Source organism: Capra hircus, chromosome 28, assembly GCF_001704415.2.
Source record: "Capra hircus breed San Clemente chromosome 28, ASM170441v1, whole genome shotgun sequence".
Taxonomy (NCBI): domain Eukaryota; kingdom Metazoa; phylum Chordata; class Mammalia; order Artiodactyla; family Bovidae; genus Capra; species Capra hircus.
In genome coordinates this window covers 31,956,152-31,983,218 of record NC_030835.1, presented here as the reverse complement: position 1 = coordinate 31,983,218, position 27,067 = coordinate 31,956,152, and the positions used below count along the sequence as shown (strand labels likewise).

General features: G+C 37.8%; 1 protein-coding gene across 4 annotated transcripts in view; it reads left to right on the top strand.

The window, feature by feature from the left end:
* CSGALNACT2 (chondroitin sulfate N-acetylgalactosaminyltransferase 2) overlaps positions 1–27,067 on the top strand; it is a 57,867-nt gene that overhangs the window by 10,615 nt on the left and 20,185 nt on the right. For 2 of the 4 annotated variants that reach the window (XM_018042390.1, XM_018042391.1), the window contains exons 2-6: positions 10,524–11,454; positions 13,504–13,720; positions 15,086–15,187; positions 18,383–18,561; positions 20,142–20,236. In XM_018042390.1, coding sequence (XP_017897879.1) covers positions 10,695–11,454; positions 13,504–13,720; positions 15,086–15,187; positions 18,383–18,561; positions 20,142–20,236 — 1,353 coding nt within the window. In that variant the 5' untranslated portion in view covers positions 10,524–10,694. The other 2 variants (XM_018042392.1, XM_018042393.1) reach the window with 2 other exon arrangements.

Genomic DNA, 27,067 nt, shown 5'->3' with positions numbered 1-27,067 from the left:
CCTGGAGAATCCCATGGAGGGAGAAACCTAGTAGGTTACAGTCCATGGGGTCGCAAAGAGTTGGACACGACTGAGCAACTTCACCTTTGCCTTTACTGTGCAAAAGCTTTTAAGTTTGATTAGGTCCCATTTGTTTATTTTTGTTTTTGTTTCTATTGCCTTGGGAAACTGACATAAGAAAACATTGGTGTAATTTATGTCAGAGAATGTTTTGCCCATGCTCTGTTCTAGGAGTTTTATGGTGTTGTGTCTTATTTCTAACTCTTTGAGCCATTTTGAGCTTGTTTTTGTGCATGGTGTGAGGGTATGTTCTAACGATTTGCATGCAGCTGTTCACCTTTCTGTGCATCACTTGCTGAAGAGGTTATCCTTTGCCCATTTTATGTTTGTTGAAGATTAATTGACTTTAGGTATGTGGGTTTATTTCTGAACTCTGTTACTTTCCATTGATCCAAGTGTCCTGTTTTTGTACCAATACCACACTTTTCTTCAGCTTTTGTGTTGTCTGAAGTCAGAGAGAGAGAGTGATGCCTCTTGCTTTGTTTTTTCCCGCTCAGAATTGCTTCGTCAATTCTGTGTCTTTTATGATTCCGTGTAAATTTTTGGAGTGTGGGATTTCTTTCCATTTCTTTGAATCATGCTTTAATTTTCCTTTATTAATGTTTTATAGTTCTCATCATATAGGTCTTTCACTTCCTTGGTCAGGTTTATTCCTAGGTTTGGGTTTTTTTGGTGGTTGTTTTGGTGTGATTTTAAAAGATGTTACATTCTCTTTACATTCTCTTTCTGACGTTTTATTGTTTGTAAATAAATGCAACCAATTTTTGAGTGTTAATCTTGTATCCTGCCAGTGTGCTGAATTCATTTACTAGATCGAGTAGTTTTTGTGTGGAGTCATTAGGATTTTCTCTATATAATGTCATGTCCTGTGCATATAGCGACAGTTTTACCTCTTCCCCTTCCAATTTGGATACCTTTTATTTCTTTTTATTGTCTGATTGCTGTGGCTGGGACTTTTACCACTGTATTGAATAGAAGTGGTTAGCGTGGGCATCCTTGTCTTGTTCCAGATTTTAGCAGACAACTTTTCAGCTTTTAACCACTGAGTATTATTTTGGCAGTGGATTTGTCATAAATGGCTTTTATTATTTAGAGATATATTCCCTTTGTACCCTCTGGTAAGAGTTTTTATCATGGATGAATGTTGAATTTAGTCAGATGCGTTTTCTGCATCTGTTAAGAAGATCATGTGGTTTTTTACTTTTCTTTTTTAATGTGGTATATTACATTGATTTACATATATTGAATCATCCTTGTGAACTTGGATTGAATCCCACGTGGTCATGGTGTATGATCTTTTTATATGTTGTTGGATTAGTTTGCTAATATTTTGTTGAGAATTTTTGCATCTATAGTCATCAAAGATATAGACCTGTGATTTTCTTTTTTGGTGGTTATCTTTGTTTGGTTTGGTATCAAGGTTGATGGTGGCTTCATAAAATGTCTTCAGGATATTCCCTCCTCTTCAGTCTTTTGGAAGCTTTTGAGAAGGATCAGTATAAATTCGTTGTATATTTGGTAGAATTTGGCTGTGATGCCATCTGGTCCTGGACTTTTGTTTGTAGGGAGTTTTTTGTTTGTTTTGATTTTTGATTTTTAAAGATTATATTTCACTTTTAGTGATTGGTCTGTTCAAATTAGCTCTTTCTTCTTGCCTGTGATGCCATCTGGTCCTGGACTTTTGTTTGTAGGCAGTTTTTTGTTTGTTTTGATTTTTAAAGATTGTATTTCACTTTTAGTAATTGGTTTGTTCAAATTAGCTCCTCTGTCTCAGTTTTGATGGGCTGCTTCTAGAAAGTTGTCCATTTCTTGTAGGCTCTCACTGTTGACATATAATATTTCATAGTATTCTCATATATTTTTTTCATATATTTCTATGGTATTGGTTGAGGTTTCTCCTTTTTCATTTTTTATTTGGATTCTCTCTCTTCTCCTTCTTGGTAAGCCTGGCCAGAGGTTTGTCAGTTTTGTTTCAAACCAACTCTTGGTTTTAGTGATTTTTTTCCTTTTTTTAAAAAATCTCTATTTTGTTTGTTTCCTGCCTGATGGTTATTATTTCCTTCCTTCTGCTGACTTTAGTTTTTGTTTGTCCTTCTTTTTCTAAATCTTTTCAGTCAGTCCAGTCACTCAGTCGTGTCCAACTCTTTGCGACCCCATGGACTGAAGCACGCCAGGCCTCCCTGCCCATCACCAACTCCCGGAGTTTACTCAAACTCATGTCCATTGAGTTGGTGATGCCATCCAGCCATCTCATCCTCTGTCGTCCCCTTTTCCTCCTGCCTTCAATCTTTCCCAGCATCAGGGTCTTTTCTGATGAGTCAGTTCTTCACATTGGGTGGCCAAAGTATTGGAGTGTCAGCTTCAGTCCTTCCGAAGAATATTCAGGACTGATGAGGTGGTAAGTTAGGTTGTTTAATTTTACTTGAGATTTTTCTTGCCTTTTTTTATTTTTGTTTTTGAGGAAGGTCTGTATCACTATGAACTTCTCTCTGAGAACTGCTTTTCCTGCATCCCATGCTTTATATTATTCCATGAAAGTGAAAGTTGCTCAGTTATATCCGACTCTTTTGTGACCGCATGGACTATACAGTCCATGGAATTCGCCAGGCCAGAATACTGGCATGAGTAGTCTTTCCCTTCTCCAGGGGATCTTCCCAACCCAGGGATCGAACCCATGTCTCCCACATTCCAGGCTGATTCTTTACCAGCTGAGCCACAAGGGAAGCCCAAGAATACTGGAGTGGGTATCCTATCCCTTCTTCAGTGGATCTTCATGACCCAGGAGTTGAACCAGGGTCTCCTTCATTTCAGGTGGATTCTTTACCAACTGAGCTATCAGGGAAGCCTGTATTATTCCATAGATATCTTATATTGCTTTCTTTTTTTTTTTTTTTTTTTTTACTTTCTGCCTGCTGTTTTGATTAATTTCCATTATTCTGTCTTCCAAATCAGTTATTCTTTTTTCTGCATTATTCATTCTGCTATTCATTGCCTTTAGCTCAGGTTTTATCTTGGCAAATCAATTTTCTAATTTTTCTTGACTCCTCCATATAGTTTCTAGTTCCTTTTTACAGTAATCTGCATTTCTATTGCTATGCTTTCTTAATTCTTTACTTCAGTATCTTCATTACCTCCTTTTGAACTTGGTGTCAGACCATAGAGATCTGTCTTATTACTTGTTCCATCAGGGGAATTCTCTTGGACTATTGGTTTCTCTGCTTCTTCATTTTGCTTATATTTCTGTTACTCTATGAGTTTAGGAGAAACAATTATCTGCTATAATCTTGGAGAGCTATTTGTAGTCAGGAGCATCCCTGTGTGGCCTGTGTGGGTTTAATATATGTTTGGTGTGAGTGCTGGTTTGTTTGTTTGGCATGCTAATAGGAAAACATTTTATAGCCTATGTGTTTTATCGATTATACCAAATTGTAACACAAACATTGTACGTGTGCTTTTAGCAGTAGACTTAAAAGTAAGCAGTGATACATGTTATGAGTAGTTATACTCTGTAAAAATTTCACTAGATAATTTTCTTTCCATCCTGAACACTGGGGTAAAAAATATGTTTAGAAGAAATACAATAACTTTCCTAGTTTGTTGAGTGATTTTATCAGGAAATGGTGCTGGATTTTGTGAAATGTTTTTCTATCTATTGATACAATCTTATGGGGTTTGTCCTTTGTTCTATTGATGTGGTGTATTGTGTTAATTGAGTTTCCGATGGTAAATCCAGCTTGCATTTTTGGGATAAATTTCAGTTGGTCATGGCTTGTGTTGACAGATTTAGTGTGCTTATTTTTGTTGAGGATTTTTGTGTCTGTATTTATAAGGAATGTTGTTTTCCATTGATATCTTTGTCTGGTTTTGATATCAAGAGTTAATACTGGCCTTATGGAGTGAGTTAAGAAGTATTCTGTGTTTTGAAGGATTTTGTGAAGAATTGATATTCTTATTAATGCTTGAATTCACTGGTGAAACTATCTGGTTCTGAATTTTTTTTGGTGGGTGGTTTTTTCATTGCTAATTCAGTCTTATTATAGATCTATTTATATTTGCTGTTTCTCCTGAGTCAGTTACAGTAGTTTGTCTAGGAATTTACACATTTCATTCAGTTATATTTTAAAGCAATTTAAATAATAAAAGAAATCTTGAGGCGTTCCCTGGCAGTTCAGTGGTTTGGGATGCTGTGCTTTCACTGCTGTGGCGCAGGTTCAGTCCTGGTCATGGAACTAATAATCCCACAAGGTGTGTGATGCAACCAAAAGAAAAAAAAAAGGAAGAAAGGAAGAAATCTTGTAATTATCCATGAAGTTAACACTTCGTGTTTCTTTTACATTTTCTTTCTGCTTAAAGGACTTTAGAGCAGGTCTGATGATGATGAATTATTTTTAACTTTCTAATGTCTAAAAGTTTTTTGCCTTTATTCTTGAAAGACACTTTTTTATTTTTCCTTTCAGTTTCATAAAGACATTGCTCCATTGTCTTTGTTTCTTGTATGTGTATGATGTGTCTTTCTCCTAGGGTTCATTTTAGGGTTTTCTGTTTATCAGTAGGATTTAAGCAGTTCAATTATCATGAGCCTTACTTTAGTTTTCTTTGTGGCTTTTGTATTTGGTATTCATTGAGCTTCTTGCATCTATATGTTGATAGTTTTCATCAAATTTGGAAAATTTTCAGCCTTATTGCTTTAAATATTTCCCCTAGCCCCCTCCCCCTTCTTTGGAGACTCTGTTGTTGAGTCACTAAATCGTGTCCGACTCTGCGACTCCGTGAACTGCAGCACAGTAGGCTTCCCTCTCTCACTATCTCCCAGAGTTTTCTCAAACTCATGTCCATTGAGTCAGTGATGCCATCCAACCATCTCACTCTCTGTTGCCCCCTTCTCCTCTTGCCCTCAGTCTTTCCCAGGACCAGGCTCTTTTGCTCTTCACATCAGGTGGCCGGATTGTTGGAGCTTCAGCTTCAGCATCAGTCCTTCCAGTGAATATTCAGGGTTGATTTCCTTCAGGATTGACTGGTTTGATCTTCTTGCTGTTCAAGGGACTCTTTTAGAGTCTTCTCCAGCACCATAGTTAAAAGCATCAATTCTTCAACACTCAGCCTTCTTTACGATTCAGCTCTCTAATTATATATATATTAGGCTGCTTGAAGTGGTCACACTGGCTCCTTGAAGCTTCAGTTAAGTTCAGTTGCTCAGTCATGTGTGACTCTCTGTGACCCCATGAACCGCGGCACACCAGGCCTCCCTGTCCACCACCAACTCCTGGAGTCTACCCAAACCCATGTCCATCAAGTTGGTGGTGCCATCCAACCACCTCATCCTCTGTTGTCCCCTTCTCCTCCTGCCCTCAGTCTTTCCCAGCATCAGGGTCTTTTCACATAAGTCAGCTCTTCACAACAGGTGGCCAAAGTATTGGAGTTTCAGCTTCAGCATCAGTCTTTCCAATGAATATTCAGGACTGATTTCCTTTAGGATGGACTGGTTGGATCTCCTTGCAGTCCAAGGGACTCTCAAGAGTCTTCTCCAACACCACAGCTGAAAAGCATCAATTCTTCAGCACTCAGCTTTCTTTATAGCCCAACTCTCACATCCTTACATGACCACTGGAAAAACCATAACCTTGACTAGATGGACCATTGTTGGCAAAGTAATGTCTCTGCTTCTTAATATACTGTCTAGACTGGTCATAACTTTCCTTCCAAGGAGTAAGTGTCTTTTAATTTCATGGCTGCAGTCACCATCTGCAGTGATTTTGGAGCCCAAAAAAATAAACTCTGACGCTGTTTCCACTGTTTCCCCATCTATTTCCCATGAAGTGATGGGACCAGATGCCATGATCTTCGTTTTCTGAATGTTGAGTTTTAAGCCAACTTTTTCACTCTCCTCTTTCACTTTCATCAAGAGGCTCTTTAGTTCTTCTTCACTTTTCTGCCATAAGGGTGGTGTCATCTGCATATCTGAGGTTATTGATATTTCTCTGGCAATCTTGATTCCAGCTTGTGCTTCCTCCAGCCCAGTGTTTCTCATGATGTACTCTGCATATAAGTTAAATAAGCAGGGTGACAATATACAGCCTTGATGTACTCCTTTTCCTATTTGGAACCAGTCTGTTGTTCCATGTCCAGTTCTAGTTACTTCCTGACCTGCATACAGGTTTCTCAGGAGGCAGGTCAGGTGGTCTGGTATTCCCATCTCTTTCAGAATTTTCCACAGTTTATTGTGATCCACACAGTCAAAGGCTTTGGGATAGTCAGTAAAGCAGAAATAGATGTTTACCAGGTGCTTTATTCATGTTTTTCATTCTTTTTTCCTTCTACGTTTTGAACAATTTGTTATGTCTTCAATTCATTAATAGTTTGTTGTGAAATATTTAGCCTACTGTTAATCCCGTTCAGTGTATTTTAAATCTCTTACGTAGATGTTTTCATCTCCTTAGTTCAATTTGGGTCCTTTTTTTTTTTTTTAAATGTCATTTGTCTCTCCCTATGTTTTTTGAACATGAGTGTCTTTTAAATACAGTTGCAATAGCTTTTTAAATGTATTTCTGTGAATTCCAGCGTCTGTGTCTTTCTAGGTCAATTTCAATCATTTCTAAAATTATGGATTGCATTTTTTCTGTGTGTGTCTGATCATTTTTATTTGGATGTCAAAAAATTGAATTTTATTTTACTGAATGTTAGATATTTTTATATTTCTATAAATATTTGTGAGGCTTGTGCAATTACATGGAAACAATTTGATCCTTTCAGGTCTTGCTTTTAAGATTTGTTGGCAGGATCAGGTCCATGTTTAGTCTGGAGCTAATTATTTCCCACTACTGAGGCAAGACCGTTTTGAGTCCTCTACCCAGTCAGTGCCCATGAATTTGAAGTTTTCCAGCCTGTCTGGTGGGAACGTGCACTGTGTGGTCCTGTTTGAGTGCTGAGCTCTGTGTCTCCTCATTTTTGTGTTCTTCCTTCCTTAGCTTCAGTTAGTTTCTTTGCATGCCTGCCCTCCTCAGTGCTCTGCTGCACGCCCACGGGGTGTCCTCTGAAGGTCTCTGGCCTTCCCTCCCTGTGCAGCTCTCTCCTCTGGTACTGTATCCTTTGAACCTAGTTGCCTTGGTCTTCTCAGACTGTCAGCTTCCCCTCATCAACTCAGGGAGTTAGCTGGACTCTGCTTAGGAGAGGACTTCCTGTGCTATGGTGTAGAAACTAAGGCAGTTAGCTGTGCAGGCACTTGTTTCTTGTTCTTCCAGAGATCAGTGTACTTTATTACCTAATGTTCAGTATTTTGAAAATCATTGTTTCTTATATTGGGTTTATTTTTTAATTGATTTTGTTTGTGTTTAGTTGTTTCAAGTGTGAGAGTAAATCTGGTCCATATTACTTCATCTTGGCTATAAGAGGAAATCTCTTTAGTCTGTTTTAAAGAGTAAGAATTGATGGCTCCTAAACTTTCTTTCTGGGGCTTTCCTGGTGGCTCAGTGGTAAAGAGTGCACCTGCCAACACAGAAAACTCAGGAGATGTGGGTTCGATTCTTAGGTGGGGAAGATCCCTGGAGTAGGAAATGGCAACCAAGTCCAGCATTCTGCCTGGAAAACCCCATGGGTACGGGAGCCTGGCAGGCTTAGTGACTGAACGACAATAAGGACTTCTTTCTACTCCAGAGCTCTTTGATTTTGTTTTACGTCTGTGACAGTTCCATTTCCCATTTCCACAGTATCTCACCTTCAGAATACTTAACTGTCTGCTGTTGGTGCTTGGAACGTTGCTTGGAATTACCTTTGGGTTATGAATGAATCTTGTTTATCATACAAACACACTACTGCAGTGATGGCAGTCAGGCTGTAACAGCATGAAAATGGGTGTGTTCTCTAATACTGTTCTTAACATATTTAGAGCTGTCATAATCCAGTATTTTAGGATGTTGTTAAAGAATTTCTTTTAGGAACTAGGTAAATAAGACTTATTTGGAATGCTTAAAGTAGAATGCTGCTTTTATGGTTAACAACTATGGAGCTCTGCAGCTAACATTTATATTCTAAAGTAATTACAACAACTTCTCTTTCATTTCAGTGGATAATATTCAGCATAAGGTACTTAACTGAAGATAGGCATGTAAGATCTCTCAGACCTATATTTTGCTTAAAGGAAATAGAAAGATGACCTTGGCTTTAACGCGATCACTTAATAGTTATATTACCATATTTAAATTAAATCTTTTCATTTCTGGACCGTTTTTCCTAGACAAAATGGAGATTAAAACAGCACTGTTCTGAAAGGATGGCATGAGAAATGTATAAAAATATAAATCAGTATTTTTTCAAGATTTTTTGGATCACAACTCACTTATAAACATTTTGTGTGGCTAGTCATGCATATGTGTGTATGGATTTACAATACAAAATTTGCTCCTGTACATAATGTATGCCAATGTTTCCTGTTCTGTTTCATTGAAAAGTAAACCTTAGGTGCATGTGGGTGCATTCACTTGGATTCAACTGTTTGTAACCCCGTGGATTGTACTCCCCCCACCCCAGGCTCCTCTGTCCATCGAATTTTCCAAACAAGAATATTGGAATGCGTTGCCATTTCCTACTCCAGGGGATCTTCCCAACCCAGTGATCAAACCTGTGTCTCTTGGCGTCTCCTGCATCGGCAGGTCACTAGGAAGCCATTAATGGATGACATCTCAATTTCAAATACACTGTCTATATGAAGAAAGAAATTATGAGGCATCATATTAATGAAAGGTTGAAGTACTTAGATTTTTTCGTTCAAAATATTATCGAGTTTGAATGTGAAGGTGAAGGTGAAGTCACTCAGTCGTGTCCAACTCTTTGCGACCCCATGGACTGTAACCTACTAGGCTTCTCCATCCATGGGATTCTCCAGGCAAGAATACTGGAGTGGATTGCCATTTCCTTCTCCAAGGAATCTTCCCGACCCAGGGATCGAACCCGGGTTAGCTTTGCATCCTTATTTTTTACTCAGTTTTCTTAATACTGATTTTTTTCCTTATTTTTCTATATCACTTAAAATAAGATTTAAAATCAGTAAAAAAAGATGCCATCATAGTAAAATTTACTTGTGAGTTAAATTTTTAAGGATACATGGTTATCTTTTGGTTAACTAAAGTAATAAATGGCTAAGGATTGTAAAGTCCATTGTTTGTGATCCACTAGCCCAAAGAAGTTTGAATCTATCCTACATTTTGTACAGAGATGTGCCATGGTGGGGGCAGGGGGAAATCACAGCATTTTACGCAGAAGGCATCCAGACTTTCCAGATCAGTAAGAAACTGATGAGGATCAACGTTGCCCAGTGACTTTCTTCCATAGGTTCTGCTGCAGTGGGCGAAACCAATTCTTTTAAAAGCTAGCTGTAGTATCACATATTCTTCTTGACAGACACTTCTTTAGTAGAGTAGCTCTCTCTGCAGTAGAGGCCTTCCCTGCTTCCTGTCTCCTAGGTTTAATCTTCTCTGTTTCTAAAATTAAGTATCCTTAAAGGTTAGAAAGAAACATCGAAGAGCTCACATAACTGGTTGTAGTATGAACGATAGCATGTAATTCTGTAAATTTATAATGGATTCTTTGGAGAAGGGAATGGCAGCCCACTCCAGTATTCTTGCCTGGAGAATTCCATAGACAGAAGAACCTGGTGGGCTACAGTCCATGGGATCGCAGAGTCAGACACAACTGAGCGACTAACCCACCCACCCACATAATGGATTCTTTAATTTTTTTCCTGCAGATAAACATGTTCATGTCTTTATATAGACTCCAAACCTTTCCAGACTTGCAGGAAATCTGTTGCTGTGTAATACAGTGGAAAGAATTATGTGATCTAATGCTCAAATAATCTACTGGAAGAAAGACTTTGGATATAAAAATGTTTCTTAATGTGTTTTCCAGATGTCTGTGGCCTTCTGAAATTGCTTCCCCCTGCTCACTTAATTTTAAGTCTTTTAGATTCACTAAGTTGAGCTATAGAAATTAATAAAGTAGAATGCTTAAACTGAATAAACAGTAAGAAAATCTCTCTCTCTAGAAAGCCATTATCAGTATAACAAAAACAATTCAGCTCCCAAATGGTGATATATTATAATTGGGAAATGGTGAGTTAATTGAAATGTTATGTTAGTATAGAGTTATATGTGATGTAATTTACAAATAGTTAGGGACCGATATAATCTATGTAACACAAACTATGCTAAACATAATTTTAATGTTTCCTTGATTCATTCAAGTTATGGATGTGTAGATATTCTGGTTGAAAGTATTTCATATATGTTAGTGTTTCAGAAGGTATTTTTCTTAATACTTTCCCCCAGCATTAACTGAATATTATATAGTATATTAGTGGCTCTCATGGTGCTCTGCCTATGATTTCACATAGCTAAGCTTACTAAAGCTGTCAACAGTTTGATATACTTAAGGAAACAAAATTCTGATTGATTCTGATGTGTTTCTTTCAGAAAAATCAACACCCATGGATTTTATCTGACTGTGTAGATCAGGTTTTTTTTATTCTGGATATCACGGTAACAGTATAGGAAATATGCATTATTTCTCATGTCTGCAAGTAGTCCTCACTGCTGAAGGAAGCAATTTTTTAAGCTACAGCCAAATTCATTTTGGTACTTTTTATGGAAATCTTGATTTTGTTTTTACTTTTTTATAACCTTTGGCAAAAGGTATTAACAAGCAAAGAGCTCATCTCATTAGGCAAGTCCACATTAATAAGAATGCCTAGAAGAGGATTGATTCTTCACACCCGGACCCACTGGCTACTGTTGGGTCTTGCTTTACTCTGCAGTTTGATATTATTTTTATACCTTCTGGAATGTGCCCCCCAGACTGATGGAAATGCATCTCTTCCTGGTATCATTGGGGAAAATTATGGTAAAGAGTATTATCAAGCCCTCCTACAGGAGCAAGAAGAACATTATCAAACCAGAGCAACCAGTCTGAAACGCCAAATTGCCCAACTGAAACAAGAACTACAAGAAATGAGTGAGAAGATGAGATCTTTGCAAGAGAGAAAAAATGTAGGGGCTAATGGCATAAGCTATCAAGGCAACAAAGAACAAGCACCTAGTGATCTTTTAGAGTTTCTTCATTCACAAATTGACAAAGCTGAAGTTAGCATAGGAGCCAAACTACCTAGTGAGTATGGAGTCATTCCCTTTGAAAGTTTTACCTTAATGAAAGTATTCCAGCTGGAAATGGGTCTCACTCGCCATCCTGAGGAAAAGCCAGTTAGAAAAGATAAGCGAGATGAATTGGTAGAAGTTATTGAAGCTGGCTTGGAGGTCATTAATAATCCTGATGAAGATGATGAGCAGGAAGATGAGGATGGTCCCCTTGGAGAGAAACTGATATTTAATGAAAATGACTTCATAGAAGGTAATGTGAAAAATGTGTTGATCCGTTAACATTAGTATGACAAAATTCTGTTATTGTATGCTGATAATATGTCAGAAAAAGTTATAATATGATCAAAATAAAATAGAAAATAAGAACCAGGGAAATAGAATAAGTCTAAGCTTGTAAAGCAGAATACTCCCCAAGTTGAACGGCTCTTAGGGTTGTGTGTGTATTTGCATGTATATGTATTTGCATTCATCTCTGAACTGGTTTTGATGTTCCTTTTTTATATTTTTTAAAATGTATGAACTAAGGTTCAAAATTTGAAAACCATTTGCTAAAGGAAAAAAGAACCTAATTAAGATTAGTGGTAATTCTGTATTTCGAGTGGAGGAGAAACACATGTCAGAACATCAAGGAGGCATACATAATTTTGAAAAGCATATTTGGCATTTGGAAAAGTAAAGAAATAAACCCATTTTCTTAATACAGACTGCAGAAAGGGCATAGCATTTTTATATGTCATGATGGGACACGACTCAGAAGTTGAGGAGCACTCGTATACATTTAAGAAATTTGTTGATTGATATAATTATAGATTATATCAGGAATAATTATAGGCCCTAACCCATCTCCATCTTATACCCCATGCTAGATATTTAGTTGTAGGCTTAAAGCCGTTTTGAATACAAATATTTCTTAAAAGTTCTCTTTGCATGATTCTGTATGCCACATGTAGTTTTTTGGGTTTTGTTTTTTTTTCACCCCAATCTTCATGGGTATCACTTGCTATAATATAATACCTTCAGCCTTTGGAGGCCGTCACCAAGGGCCTTGTACTTTTCTGTGGCATTTCAGCTATCTTCTCCGTATAGCCATCTCTTTTTACCCCGTCACTTCCTGCAGTTTTTGATGGGTTGTTTCTTTCAAAACTCCTGTAGTTTTTCTGCAGGCTCAGCTTTTTATCTTTTCACTCAGTATGTTTATAGCTTATGGCAGAATTGAAAGCTGCAGAGGAAGTAACTAAGATATGTAAAATGTCTTCGTGTCTTCTTAAAAAGAAAGGAACCTATGCCAGTTTTATATTCTGTAGCTTCTGCCTTTTTTTTTTTTTTTTAAATATAATTCTCCTGGGATTCTGTCACTTACAGGATTTTTCTCTGTTATGGAACATATTTTGTCCCTTGGTTTTCCTCCATTGTGCCACTTCCCTCATCAGAAAAATAATTACGGACAATGATTTAGTAGCTCCTGTTTCTCTTCCAGACTTCAGCTTAGATGTCACTTCTTCTGGGGAGGTCATCGCCAACCTAAAAGTTTAAGATAACAGTGTTCCTATATGTTCTTTTAATCTCTACCCTGTGCCCCCTCTCAGAGCACTGTCCTAATATACCGCATTGCCCATTTCCTGATTTGTAGTTCTGTTAGACTGTAAGCCTCAGGAGGAAGCTCTTGTTTACCATTTTATTTCCAGATATTGGCTGACTGACACATCTGTAGGTCTAATCTCTCTCCTGAGTGTCACACTTACAAAATCAGATTGCCTAATAGACTTCCAGGCTTTTTTCCCAAAGGCATCTCAGATCACCATGTTTAAACTTACACTAATTTTTCTTCATCTGACTTCATTCTGTTGTGTTTTTGCATGTGTATATCACTATATTATTTTTTCCTTTTTCTGTCTCCATTGCTAGACAGAACTGGGACCATGTAGCCATCTTTATACCATTAGTACCTGACACAGAAGTTTTGACTTTCAGGTCTAGAATTTAATATTGCTAGAAGTAATTTCTTTATTTTCATCATTTGGTTTATGTGTTGATAGATTCTGCTATTAAAAAAAAGTCATGTAAAAAGGAATCATCATTTGGAGTAAATTTTATGGATTGAATAATAGAGCAGAATATTTTTTTAATCTTTTAAGGTAGCAGTTTTTACTGACTGTATCATGGGGATAAAATTTTCACAAATGTATAAAAGCTGTACAAGTCTGATTTCACACTTTTGATCGTTGAGTAAAGTCAATAGTCACACTGAATTTGTGAGCTTTGATATGGAGACATCTTTGTTCCTAATTCTTTCCTTTAGGTTATTATCGCACTGAGAAAGATAAGGGCACACAGTATGAACTCTTCTTTAAGAAAGCAGACCTTATGGAATATAGACACGTGACTCTCTTTCGCCCTTTTGGACCTCTCATGAAAGTGAAGAGTGAGATGATTGACATTACTAGATCAATTATTAATATCATCGTGCCACTTGCTGAAAGAACTGAAGCATTTGCACAGTTTATGCAGAACTTCAGGTAATTCCCAGAGCTTAGTGATTTGGCTAAGTGCTCCTAAAAAAAAAAAGATTCATGCCATTTTATTTAGTTTACCTTCACTGAGTAGGGTTACTTAGAATTGCAGAATAATTTTATAGGCTTTGGGGAACTTTAAGTTTTTGATATTCCCTTTATTCTTAAGGCATGTATAGTATATTGTGTTATTGACAATTTGAACTGTGAAGTAAATTGAGGGTAACAACTATTAGGAACTAAATTTGATTACTTTTATAATTGTGTTTGAATTCATTTTAGGACAAGTTGAATTTTTTAAAATAACTTTAATGAGGCATAACTTATATACAATAAAATTGACCTATTCCAAGCATACAGGTTTCATGACTTCTGACAAATTTATACATTCTTGTAACTGCCTTTCCAATTAAGATATAGAACATTACTATCTCCTCAGAAAACTCCCCTGAGAACAATTTGAATTTCAAAATTGGAAGAAAAGACAAATATTCAAGTAAAAATGGGAGAATGTTATTCTATCTTGGGAAGCAGAGATTATAATGGTTTTAAAAGCATTTTTTTAATTATTAAATTTGGATATTTTTATATGCTGAAGTGGTAAAAATTAACATCTACCTATTAGACTTTTTTTTTTAGACTTTTGATTTGAGAAAAGTTTTGTTTTTTTAATTTAATAATTGTCATGTTTTAAATACTTCAATATGGTAGTCTTAATTCTTTGTAATCCCAATTTTTGTTCTCATTGGAGTTGTTGGGTATAAAAACTAGTAAACACGATTCTGTTACAGAACATCTAGAAATCATGCTTCCAAATGAGTTTTGCCTTTTTGAAATTGCTCGCTTGAGATCTGATTTCCTAAAGCATTTTTAATTGCCTTTTGGGAATTACCTTTAGATGCTACATTTTTCTCTACAGTTAATAATCATGACAAATATTTATTCCTTGATGATAGGTATAATTTCTCTAATTAGGTAGTCTGAGGACAAAATAAGTTTTGAACTAAAACTTGAGTTATTTGATTTTGAACTGATTGTACTTAATTCTTTGAGTAGCTTATAGTTTGCTTCTGAAGGCAATACCAAAGCAAAAGTTCCAAAAATGTTTCAAAATATGGCAGCTTCTTGGGCTGCTTACATTGGCTCTCCAAGTGTTGCGTTCATTTTGACATATATGCTGTTACACATTTGCTGTGATGCCTTTTATAATTCAGCAATATTGCCAGTTTTATATTTCCTTAGTTTCATGTGATTTCATTCTAAATGAGTAATGCTTTATTTGTTTTCTTGTAAAGCTTCTTATGATTGCCTTCTGAATGAGTAGTGCCTTCTGTATTTTCCTGAATGAACTTTATTTTTCAACCCTGTCAGGGATGTATGTATTCATCAGGACAAGAGAATTCATCTCACAGTGGTGTATTTTGGTAAAGAAGGACTTTCTAAAGTCAAGTCTATCCTAGAATCTGTCGCAAGGTTGGTGAGCCATGTCCACATTGAAGTCTTGTATGTATAATAGCAGAAGAATGAGAAGTTCAGATACTTAATGAATTAATAATTTTGAATAGTTGCTGTTGAAAGTTGGCTAAGATGTGAGTGGTGGTGGTAGTAAGTTCCTCGTTTCACCCCTGAGTTTATTCATGCAACTCTAATGACTCGTCTTCCTTAACCTCAGCGTGGCATGATTAGGGTGCTCTTACTCTGTGGCCCACTCACCTTCTTTGCATTTGCCTCCATGCACTCTTCATTTCCTTCTTTTGAACTCTTTACTTTTTCTAAATCTAATCCTTTCACTTTGGTATCATCCCCTAAGCTTGTCTCTTACTTGCCACCTTTCTTTACTTCCATTTGCCTAAGTTCTTTCTCTCCCTGCAAATGATGCTTAGGTCTCCCCTATCCTTCAGAGACCCCCGCCTGACTGTTCAGTACCCAGTGACTACCACTAGGTTTCTGTCCTTTCACAACTAAACCTCACAGAACAGTAGTTCTCTAACCAAGCAACTCATGTAGTACCTGGCACATAGTAGGTGCTCAGAGGTTTGAACGAATGAATCAGTCATTCCTTGATACTCCATTATTAATTCCGTAGCTTCTCTTCCTTTTCATCTCTAAGTTATGGGCCCAGAGTTATGACCTAACTGCCAATTTCAGCCTTTTCTCTGTCATCCTCTTTGACTGCTTTCTTACACTTGATACCTAACCAGTATTTCCTTCTTGAAACTCTCCTCTGATGTTTGTAAAATGTATATATTTTGTAAATGTAGATATGTTATAATATAAGATACGAGGTTGATTGTCTTTTCTGACCACATCAACTCTGTATCCTTTACTTGCTTCTTTACCTTTCTGCTAGTTGTGGCCACTCCCTAAGAGTCCAGCTTTGGCCGGCCTTTCTTCTCGAGTCGTTCAACTAACATTCATTGAGTCCCACCGACTATGTTCCAGGTACACTGCTTGGGAGTCTGACTGGGGTGGTTGGGATAGGACTGGGCACAGAGGAGGGAGTGCGCTCCCGGTCCCAAAGGGACTCAGCACTGGGGTATGAAAAACACTGTCTTCTCCTTCCCCTTTGCCAGCTCCTCCTCCTGATGGCCCTCTTTCAGTTCACACTAAGCTCATTCTCATAATCCCTGGGCTTGATGTCTGAGAGCAGCATCTTTCACTCATTCTTTCCCTGTCATTAGTCAGTTTCTGCGCACTGCCCAGGACCTCTGCTCTGCCCTTTCCTTGCGGCTGCCACCACCTTAACCCAGGTTCCTTTCCCTCCTTACCATTTCCAGATCACCTACTAAGTGCCAGTGACTGATAGCATCACGGAAGTTGCATTAATCAAGACTCCTCTGTGGCAGATGATGGAAACTTATTAACTTATTCTGAATTTACTTGAGGAAAATGGGAGTGTTATTGAAGAATCTTGGATAACTCCCCAGATTAAAGGAATTATTAAAACCAAATTTAATGAAGAATACCAAAACAGCTTTGGTGTCTCAGTGGCTGGGCTCAGAGACTTGAATACCGTCAGAATTCTCTTGTCTCCTTGTCTGTTTTTCTCTGCATGTTGACCTCCTTCTCCTGTTGCAGATTGGCCCCTTGCACATGTGAGGTATATGGCTGTTGGCGGCTCTGGGCTCACATCTTCTCAGCTTTGCTGTCAGAGAGGAAAGAGCTTTCTCCCAGGTCCAGTTGAGAAAATCCCAGGGAAGGACTTTTGCCCAGTCTTGAGCCACTTACTATGGCCAGGTGGGGTGGGGATATTTGGATTAACCCAGCCTGAGTCTGGCTCCCTGCCCCTAGGAAGTTACTGTGGTTGGTATATTCTATGATTAGTTCCTCCACTTGAGCCTGGGAGTGAGTGAGAGGTGGTGATTGACAGTTTCCTCAAAAGAAGAGAGAGATTTGCAACATGTCGGGTGGAGGGGCAGGGGCACTCAGAGTCCACTCCGTGCCTTGTTTGAGCCTTGGCATCCATTTCTCCAGTCCCCATTCCACCCTGTTGTAAGAGTAATCTTTTTAAAATGTTCCTTTTTTGATCCAGCTATCCCCTAGTGCAGTAGTTCTCCAACGTCAGTCACCTGGAGTGACTTGTCGCGAGAGAGTCGTTGATGCTTGGCTCCTCCCCTAATATCTGATTCGGGGGTCTGGGGTGGGGCCTGAGAATTTGTGTTTCTAACACGTTCCCAGGCAGATCTGATGCAGTGGGTACAGTCCGTTGGCTGTGGAAACCACTGCCCTTGTGGAAAAACCCTGACTCCTTGACTTCAGAACACTAACCAAGTTCTTTAACCTCTCCTCCTCAGTCTGACCCTTTTCTGGTCTTCTCTCATCGTTGCCACTTTCATCCCTGTGTTTCAGTCTGATTTGTCTGATTACTGTTCTTCAAAAAGCTTTCTACTTTCTTACCTCCTTGCCTTTGAGAATAATTCATTGGAATGACCTTTACATTCCCCACTGAATTCAGTATTTTAACCAAGACATAACTTAAATGCTGCTTCTGACATCTTTTCTAACTACTACAGACACAAGCAGTCTTTTTTTCTCGAACTGCACTTCATTCAGTCAGTCAGAAAATACTTATTGAACTCATACCCTGTGAGGAGCACTGTCCATAGTAATGAACAAAACAAAATCCCTCCTCTCATGGAGCTTACATTCTAGTGGGAGACACTCGAACAGACATGTCCAGTGATCCTGAGGGAAACAACGCTGGGCAGAGGGATGAAGATTGAAGCAAAGGGAGGTCAGGGCTACTTCACGTGTGGTGTGAAGGGGATCCCCCTGATGAGGGCACATTAAAGCAAAGGTCTAAGAAACTTGAGAAAAGGATATTCTTTGTATGTATCATTCATGTGGATTGCGTTATTTATTACCAGACACTAGGATTGTTTTCCCATGTGTATATTTCTTAACGACCCCAGTAGGTTTTTAAGAACCTGAAAGGTAGTGGCCTCTCAGCACATACTAACTTCACATCACTAGCATGTTGCCTCAGATGTGGGCATTTAGTTGAATATCTGTCCCTGATGATACAGACATTTAAAGCTGATGATTTCCCTATATCAGTATAGACCCAACATTATAAATACCTGAAGTGTAAAGTATTTTTTGTTACTTGTGTTAACAGAGTCAACTTCAAGTGGGACTTACCATTTGTTGTATGTGTTTTCCTCATAGTGAGTCTAATTTTCACAATTACACCTTGGTCTCACTGAATGAAGAATTTAATCGTGGACGAGGACTAAACGTGGGTGCCCGAGCCTGGGACAAGGGAGAAGTCTTGATGTTTTTCTGTGATGTCGATATATATTTCTCAGCTGAATTCCTTAACAGCTGCCGATTAAACGCTGAGCCGGGTGCGTAAAATGTTGGCAGGTGAATTGAGTGTAAAATTTTAGAACATTCAAGTGTCAGCGCATTCCATATTTTGAATCAAGTTTTTAAAAGTTATATTTGGCATGATTTAATTGGAATATTAAGTAGGAAAGTAAAAATTTGCCCCTCTGAAGTTCATACCCCTTATTATTTTATGGCCAGATTCCAGTATATACATTTGAATCCAAATAAACAAATGCAAAGAAATAAAAAGTCTTGAAATTGATTAAGGAGGAAGTAGAACTCATCAGAAAAAGCCAAGCAGTGTGATGTGTGTGAGTCAGAAGCAGTCTTCCTCAGGCAGGTGGTGCCAACATGCATGTAGGCGTGCACTCACGAAGTCTAGGTACAGATGGTGCTTGGGCAACTGCTGTGCATTTGGGGATGACTACTATACTTTGTTTTATTTGTACATGTTTCAAAAATGTTAAGAGCAAATGACTTTTATATATCAGATATTATTGTAATGTGATAAGGAGGTTTTTCTATATTAAAAATTCTCATAGTGTATGTTTTTTATATAGAACTACTCAGATCATGCAGGTTATCTTCTTGCGAATCATTTTGGTTAGGGTTGGTTGTCAGGAACTCTTTGAGACTCAGGGGGATAAATGAGGGTTAGATTTACTTTTTTTCTAGCAGATAGCAGGAAGGCCAGAATGTGGCAGTTGAAGATGTATTTGCTTAATGTAGAAGAAATATTTTATCTGAAGTATTTTATATTCATTTTAAATTGTTTCTTTAATGTAACAGAACAATTTGCCTTGGGGAAATTGAGCTCCCCTTCCCTACATGGTTTAATGAAGATGAATGAAGTCTGCTGGGGATCTTGTATTAAAAAGACTATCACGTTATTTACAGGGTCCTTTGCAGTTTCTGAGCACTGTATATTACCATGTCTGATTGAAGCCAGTCTCAGCAGGGTATTCCCTGTTGAGGGGAGATGGGCTAGCTAGTTAGCCTTAATGGTCTCTTCAGTGCTAACTATTTGAAAGCTAATAACAAGGCCTTTTGAGGGGCCATTGGGTACTTAAAACTCAGTCTTCCCAGGTTTTCCAAATCTTGTTCAGATCTGTCTGCAGCTCTGTATTTTACTTATTCTCTGTATATCCATTGTACAGTGTCCTCTGGATTCACTGTTTCACAATTCATTTTGAAGGATGGATTTAATAGACGTTTTGGAGTTTCTTGGTGATTGGTTAACCTACACCTGTTACTGCTAATTCAGTGAAATAATGATTAATAAATGGCTCACCTCATGAACAGCCAAGAGAATACTTTTGAGCATCTCCTCAGAGTAAAAGGGAATAAAGCATCTTTTAGTCTTTTTTTCTGTATTCTTTTGCAGGGTTATAGTTTCATAGCCTGAACTACTGATGCATTGTAAAATCATTATCATGATCATCAACATGAGGTTTTAGTAACCTGAACATTGATAGAATGCAATATTAATAAAATAAAATCATCATATGTAATAAAAACTTTAATGAAATTGTAGTAGATATTGCAGTAAAGATCAGTGCTTTATTTTATTCTTTTTGTGGTGTAAAAACATTTATAGGTAAGAAGGTGTTTTACCCTGTGGTGTTCAGTCTTTACAACCCTGCCATCGTTTATGCCAACCTGGATGTGCCCCCACCTGTGGAACAGCAGCTGGTAAGACTCTTATGGTCAATTATGAAAAGCCTCAAAGATCCTTGCTAGGTTCCTTAATGTTTGTTTCACTAGTAGAAAAAGTTTCAATTAAAAACTATAGTTACTATAAACACTTTTCATAGTGTACCCTCCTCCATAACATGCTTTCATATTTATTATTTCAGAATTGTGTCATTCTGGCAGGGATGTTGGGGATGGGAGAGAAAAGTTAAGGCTACAGAGAAAAATGCATGTTCTAGATTGTGAAAAATACTAAAAATAAAATTTAATTTTAAAACCTTACTTAAAATTAAAACTACTAAATAAGAAGGAATAGTATAATATGGGAAATTACTTAGAAAGTTTTAGAATGGGAATGCCATATATCAGAACTTAATAGTTATTGACAAAGTTACACAAATTTTGAAAAAAAAAGTCAAACTTCTATGGAATAATTCAGATTTACAGAAAAGTTGGAAAAATAGTATAGAGAGTTCCTGTACTTCACCCAGTTTCCCCTAATGTTAGCATTTTACATAACCATGGTTCATTTGTCAAAATTAAGAAACTAACATTGGTAAGTTACTTCTAACTCCACTGTAGATTTTATTAGGGTTTCACCAGTTTTTCTACTATAGTCTTCTTTCTGTTCCAGGATCCCGTCCATAGTACTTTGCATTTAGCCTAATCTTTCATTGTTATTAATAATATTAAGAACAAAAAGGAAACAAATAAACTAAGAAGATAGTTTAACCTGTTTAAAAAATGAAAAATAACTCCAGAAAAGAAGTAAAGATAAAAGCAGAAATTAATGAACCAAAAATAATAGGTTGTCACACATAGCTTATTCTTTATGTGCAGGAAAAAAAAATCATAAAGTTAGGTGAATTCAGGGTATAAAAGAAAATACAACATAGGAAATTAGAATAAGACATTACAAGAAATCAACCTCATATAGTAAGTTTTTAAAAATTCTAAATAGGAATTCCCTGGTGGTACGGTGGATAAGAATCTGCCTGCGGATTCAGAGAACACAGTTCGATCCCTGGTCCAGGAAGATTCTTCATGCCTCAGAGCAGCTAAGGCACACACCACAGCTACTGAGCCTGTGTACTGCAGCTGCTGGAATCTGTGCTCCTCAACAAGAGAAGCCAGTGCACTGCAACGAACAGCAGCCCTCACTGGCCGAATAGAGAAAGGCCTCACACAGCAATGAAGATGCAGCACAACCAAAAAAAAAAAACTAACCAAAAGGAAAAATTTGAAAGTTTATAAAATATTAACATGAGCTAAATTCATGTTAGTATTTTATAAAAGCTCATCTTAGTATTCTATAAATAAAAGAGGTGGAAGCTCTTAAGAGATTAACAGCAACTAAAAATATAAGAATAGTTATCAAATAGTTAACCTCCATATATATATATGTATGTTTCACTGTTGAGTTTTTCCAAACTTTCAAAGAACAGATAATATTAGTACCATATCATCTGCCTGCCAGGTTCCTCTGTCCATGGGGATTCTCCTGGCAAAATTTCTGGAGCAGGTTGCCATTTCCTCCTCCAGGGGATATTCCTAACCCGGGGATCAAACCCAGGTCTCCTGCATTGCAGGCAGATTCTTCACTGTCTGAGCCACCAGGGAAGCCCATCTTCATACCAGTCCCTGGTAAAACAGGTATGCATAGCATACATATACACAGATGTCTACTTTATCTGTAGGCCAGTATTAGGAATATAGATACAAATGGGGTCAAAATGACCAACTGGGCACCACATCTGCTTTCTCTGACACTCTAAATCCTTTGTAGAAGTAAATTATCAGAAATGAAAAGCCATATTAGTATTGGAGAATGAGAGAAGTGCTATTGGGAGATCTAAACTTTGAGAACTTTGTATAAGATGACAGTAGTTGTCATAGGATTGGTTACTGGAGGAGAGAGCAGTCCTGAACATATTTAGGAGAACAGTGACAACGAGGCTGCCTTGCATCCTCTGAGCTCATAGAAGACAGCAGTGGTGGCGTCTGTGTGCTTCTCTGGGAGGTGTGCTGAGCAGCAGGCATCACAGGCATCTCACAGGCTGAGGCAATATGGTTGGTCCCTGGAGCTAGAGAGGCAGGGTAGAGCCCTAGGATTACTGATTATAGGGTGGATGGGGAGCCGCAGACACCAAAGGTGAACTGCTACTGGCACATTCTGTCCAAGACCATGTTTAGCCCCTTCTTCACGGTTATTGGAGATAGACCTTTGTAATCATAGCTAACAACCATGGTTTTTGAACAGTGGTTTTTGAAACAAAAATGAGAAGCAGCTAACCACAACTAGCCAAACAGTTGAGGGAAACTAACACTGTGAAAGAAGACCAAATTTGAATAAAGAGAAAAATTGACACATGAGAATATGAATAGAAATAGAAAACAACTTTAGCTTAAATATATCTTTATAAGGAAATTAAAGAAAATGTTAATTTCATAAAATTATTAGCATTTGTCACTAAATATAGACTTGGAACTTGCAAAAATGTAGAACTCAATAAGTAGGGTGAATAGCAGAATGATCACAGTTGAAGTAGAGTTGTAAACTAGCAGACAGGCCAGCTGGACATGTAAAGACCAAGAGGCAATGTTAGAGAAAAATCAAGATATGGGAAATCAATTCAGAAGCTCTAAGACTGTTAAATAAATGGAGTTCCAAAAGGGAGAGAAAAGAGAGAACAGAGTGAGGAGGAAATAGAAGAAAACATCAAAGAACTAGGGAAAGAGAAGTCTTCTGGCATTTGAGAACAGAAGGGACAATCCTAGTAGTTTCCAGAGATGCTCAAAGGAGCAGAATCTAGCTTATCTACAAAGAAATAATAGGTTGGCACTTGCAGCCTTTGTGATAATATTGATACTAGAAAATACTAAAGTCCCTTGAACATTCTAAAGAAAAATAACTTCAATTATAGAATCCATATTTGACCTGTTTGAAAGCAAAATAGACATTTTTGAACACTGAAGAACTCAGTTTAACTATTTTTCAGAGGCCTTTTCTAATTCAGCAGAATGAAAAATCAGCATATTGAAAGAGGAAGACCTAAGAATAAGAGTGGTCAACAATAAGAACCCAGTAAAACTTCCTTAATTAGTTTCTTTAAATAGTTGATGGAACACATAATAAATAGTAATTTAGGATTAAAAAGTCAAAAGGTATATACATGGTGTAATATGTGTATTACCTAACTCTGTCCCAAGATACCCAGAAGCAGTGACATCCTTAGAGTAATAAGCATGCCCAGCTCCCAGATGTTAGTGCTGAGATGGGTAGTAGAGGAGCCCAGAACATCTTGTAACTCTAGAAAAAAAAGATGATGGTATATGTCAGAGGGGTGTAAGACCCTGAAAGAGCTCCCAGTGGCAAAGCTGGAACAGTTTGAGCAACAAACTAGTACTGGATTATAACACCAGCATAAAATAAATATCATAAGTCCATACTGATATGAATAACTTTGTGAGTGAATAAGGAGATAAATAATAATAAATGACAGATTGATAGGTTGATTAGATTAGATGGGGGTTGGAAAGGGACAGATCTTCCAACAGAATTTTAAAAAACTCTTGTAGGTACTCCCTCTTCCACAAGATGGAGCTAGGTGACTCACTTCCAAAGAAACAAGTAAGAGAAAAGAAAAGTTTTTCTTCTTTTCAACAGAGAAAAAGTACCCCCCATGTAAGATGTAACAAGAAGGGCATGTCACCCCTGTGGTCCTTCTTTCAAAAACCTATTACCCCAGCCTAATTGTGAGAAAAACTTCAGATAAACCCAGATGGAGGGACATCCTATCAAATACCTGACCATTACTCCTCAAAACTGCCAAGATCATCAAAAAGAAGACTGAGAGGCACTCACAGTTTCTCAGGAGACTAAGGAGACAACATCAAATGTACTGTAGTGCCCTGGACAGATCTAGAACAGAAAAAAGAATATTAGAGGAAAAACTGGTAGAATTCAAATAAAGGAAAAAACTGATGGCATCCAAATAAAGTCTGGAGTGAGTTAGTAGTAATGTATCAGTGTTGGTTTCTTAGTTTTGACAAATGTACCACAACAGTGTGAGATCATAACATTTAAAGGAAGCTAAAGCTACATGCGAAATATATGGGAACTCTTTATTATGTTGTAACTTTTCTGTAAACCTGAAATTGTTTCAAAATTTAAAAGTCTAAAAATTTTGCTTGAAAAACAAACCAAAAGAAATGCAAAATGGACTCAACCTATAAGAATGAAGAGAGAATATTCTTGTCTGGTTTGAGAGAGTGTGGACAAAGATGTTTTGAGGTAGATTCATTCTAGATGTTATATAGAAAAATAAGTTTAAGTGCTTCCACTTCAAATACTAGTTTCACCACTTTGTAACCATTGCAAGTTATTTAACCTATTTAAGCTTCATTCTTGTTAAAAAGCGTAAGACAAAAGTTTGCTCTCTATAATGTTTAAAGATACATTCGAAAGTAAATAGGAAATACACCAAACAGAAAAAATTAGGTGAAAGACATCTGACAGTAATTCATAGTAAACAGTTTGAAATAGTCATTCTTCACAAGAATGAGTTAAAACAACAGGTGATAATTTTTTCTGCTGTTAAAGTGCTTTTTTAAAAAACAGTCACATGAGTGAGGCTGGCAGGGTAGAGTCTCTTCCATCCCTGCAGTGGTGTGGGAATGCAGGTACACTTTCTGGTTTGAGAGTTGTCAGGTAAGTTCATCCCTCTGATCCAATAATTTCCATGACAGGAGTCTCTCCTGAGGAAATAATCAGAGGGGTGTAAAGCAGCAGTATGCAGAACATTGACAACATTCAAATCAAGTAGAACTCTAATAATAAAATGACAAGTTGAATTATAGAATATACTGTGGTGAATGTCATGTATCAAGAGGAGATTGTTCATGAAATGGAAATAAATACAACTGCATGAATGTAGAAGTAAATGTAAGGTTAAAAAATGGAGGATGGTATATATATATATATATTAGATATTTTAATACTATAATATCTAGTATTTTTATGTACATTTTTCTTCATGCAAGGTACTGTTCTGTTTTTTATACATGTTAATTCATTTAATCCTGTAACAACCTCTCAGGTAGGCACTATTATTACCTGTATTTTATAAATGAAGAGAGAACTAGGCATAAATGGGTGCCCCTCCCCCAGTGCACAGCTCACCAAGGTGGGGCCAGGAGCCCAGGCAATGTTGGCTCCATAGTCTCCACTCTGTTATATTAATTCATTAAATAGTGACTGTCCATTCTGTGCCAGCCATTATTCACCACTGGAACCCCAAGATCCATACAAATGTGGTTATTATTCATAAGAATCTTTAGTCTTGCAGGAAGAGACAAAATAAAATCAGTTAGCAAATAACCAGCAGATAATTAAAAGAGGCTGAGTTGTGAAGAATGATGAGGTCGTTTCTGTGCTCTTTGGTCAGAAAGGTCTCTCCAAGATGAGGCTGTTGGAGGGCCATCTGAATGACAGGAAGGAACCTGCCCCACAGTGACTGGGGAAGGCGGTTCCAGACAGAAAGATAGCTAGTAGATTTCCTAAGGTGGCTGGAGCACAGTGGGTGAGGGAGCACAAAGGCCAGGTCATGGAGAGCCTGTTTATACCCCTGTGAGAGGTTTGAATTTATGCTAAGGGTGATGGACAGCCTTGGGAGCTTTGATTCTGTGGAGAATGAATTGTGCGTGGCTCCAGCTGCAAGTAGCCAGTTAGGTCTTTGCAGTAGATGGAGGAGGTGCTGTGGCTTGGGCAAGGGTGGTAATTGTGTAGAGAGGTTTAGGTATGATTTAGAAACAGCACTTGCTGTTGGATTAGAATGTGGGGAGTGAGGGAGAGACAGGAGTGGAAAGAGGAGAGAACAGGACTTTGGTTTGAGCTTGGTAGGTGCGTGTTGCTTATTAGTGGCCTGAGGGAGTGTGTCAGGGTTGCCAGGGGATTCATGAACCTGTTGTTTGTGAGGGGCTGAGAGCTGGAGATGTAGCTTATGTGTGGATAGCTGCATCCCCCGCTTGCTTAGGAGAAAAATAGGAGTAAAAACAAACAATCAGGGATTATGGATAATATGAGTTTCCTTCTACTTTCCTCCATGAAAATGTGCTAATTTAAAAATCAAAGCCAATGACTCTTTCCCCCAAGTCTGATATTTGAAGAATTTTCATAATATTTATTAAATCAGAATTGGCATAGGGTAGAAATGTCAGAGTAGATGTCTTAATACTTTGCACCAGGATTATATGTATATTTTTTGACTACAGAGATAAGTATATTAGAGCCTAATCTTGGTTTTGCCACAGAAGTTATACCTCTATAAGTTTGTTTATTTGTTTAAATATTTATTGAAAGCCTGTCCTGTGCCTTGCATTGTTCCAGGTGCTAGAGATATAGAAGTGATTAACATTAGCAAAAGGTCCTGCCCTCAAGAAAGTTTTACATTCTACTAGAAGCAGGAGCGGAGAAAGCAATGGCAACCCACTCCAGTACTCTTGCCTGGAAAATCCCATAGGCGGAGGAACCTGGTGGGCTGCAGTCCATGGGGTCGCTAAGAGTCGGACACGACTGAGCAACTTCACTTTCATGTATTGGAGAAGGAAATGGCAACCCACTCCGGTGTTCTTGCCTGGAGAATCCCACCAGGCTGCTGTCTATGGGGTCGCACAGAGTCAGACACGACTGAAGCGACTTAGCAGCAGAAACAGGAGAGAAGCCTTCCCCACCCCAAACCTCCCAAATGGAATAGGAAAGTTTGTGTTTGAGCTTCTACTTGAGCCAGCTCCTCAGTTCTGCCTGGGTCATTTTGTTTTCTAGTTGGTTCT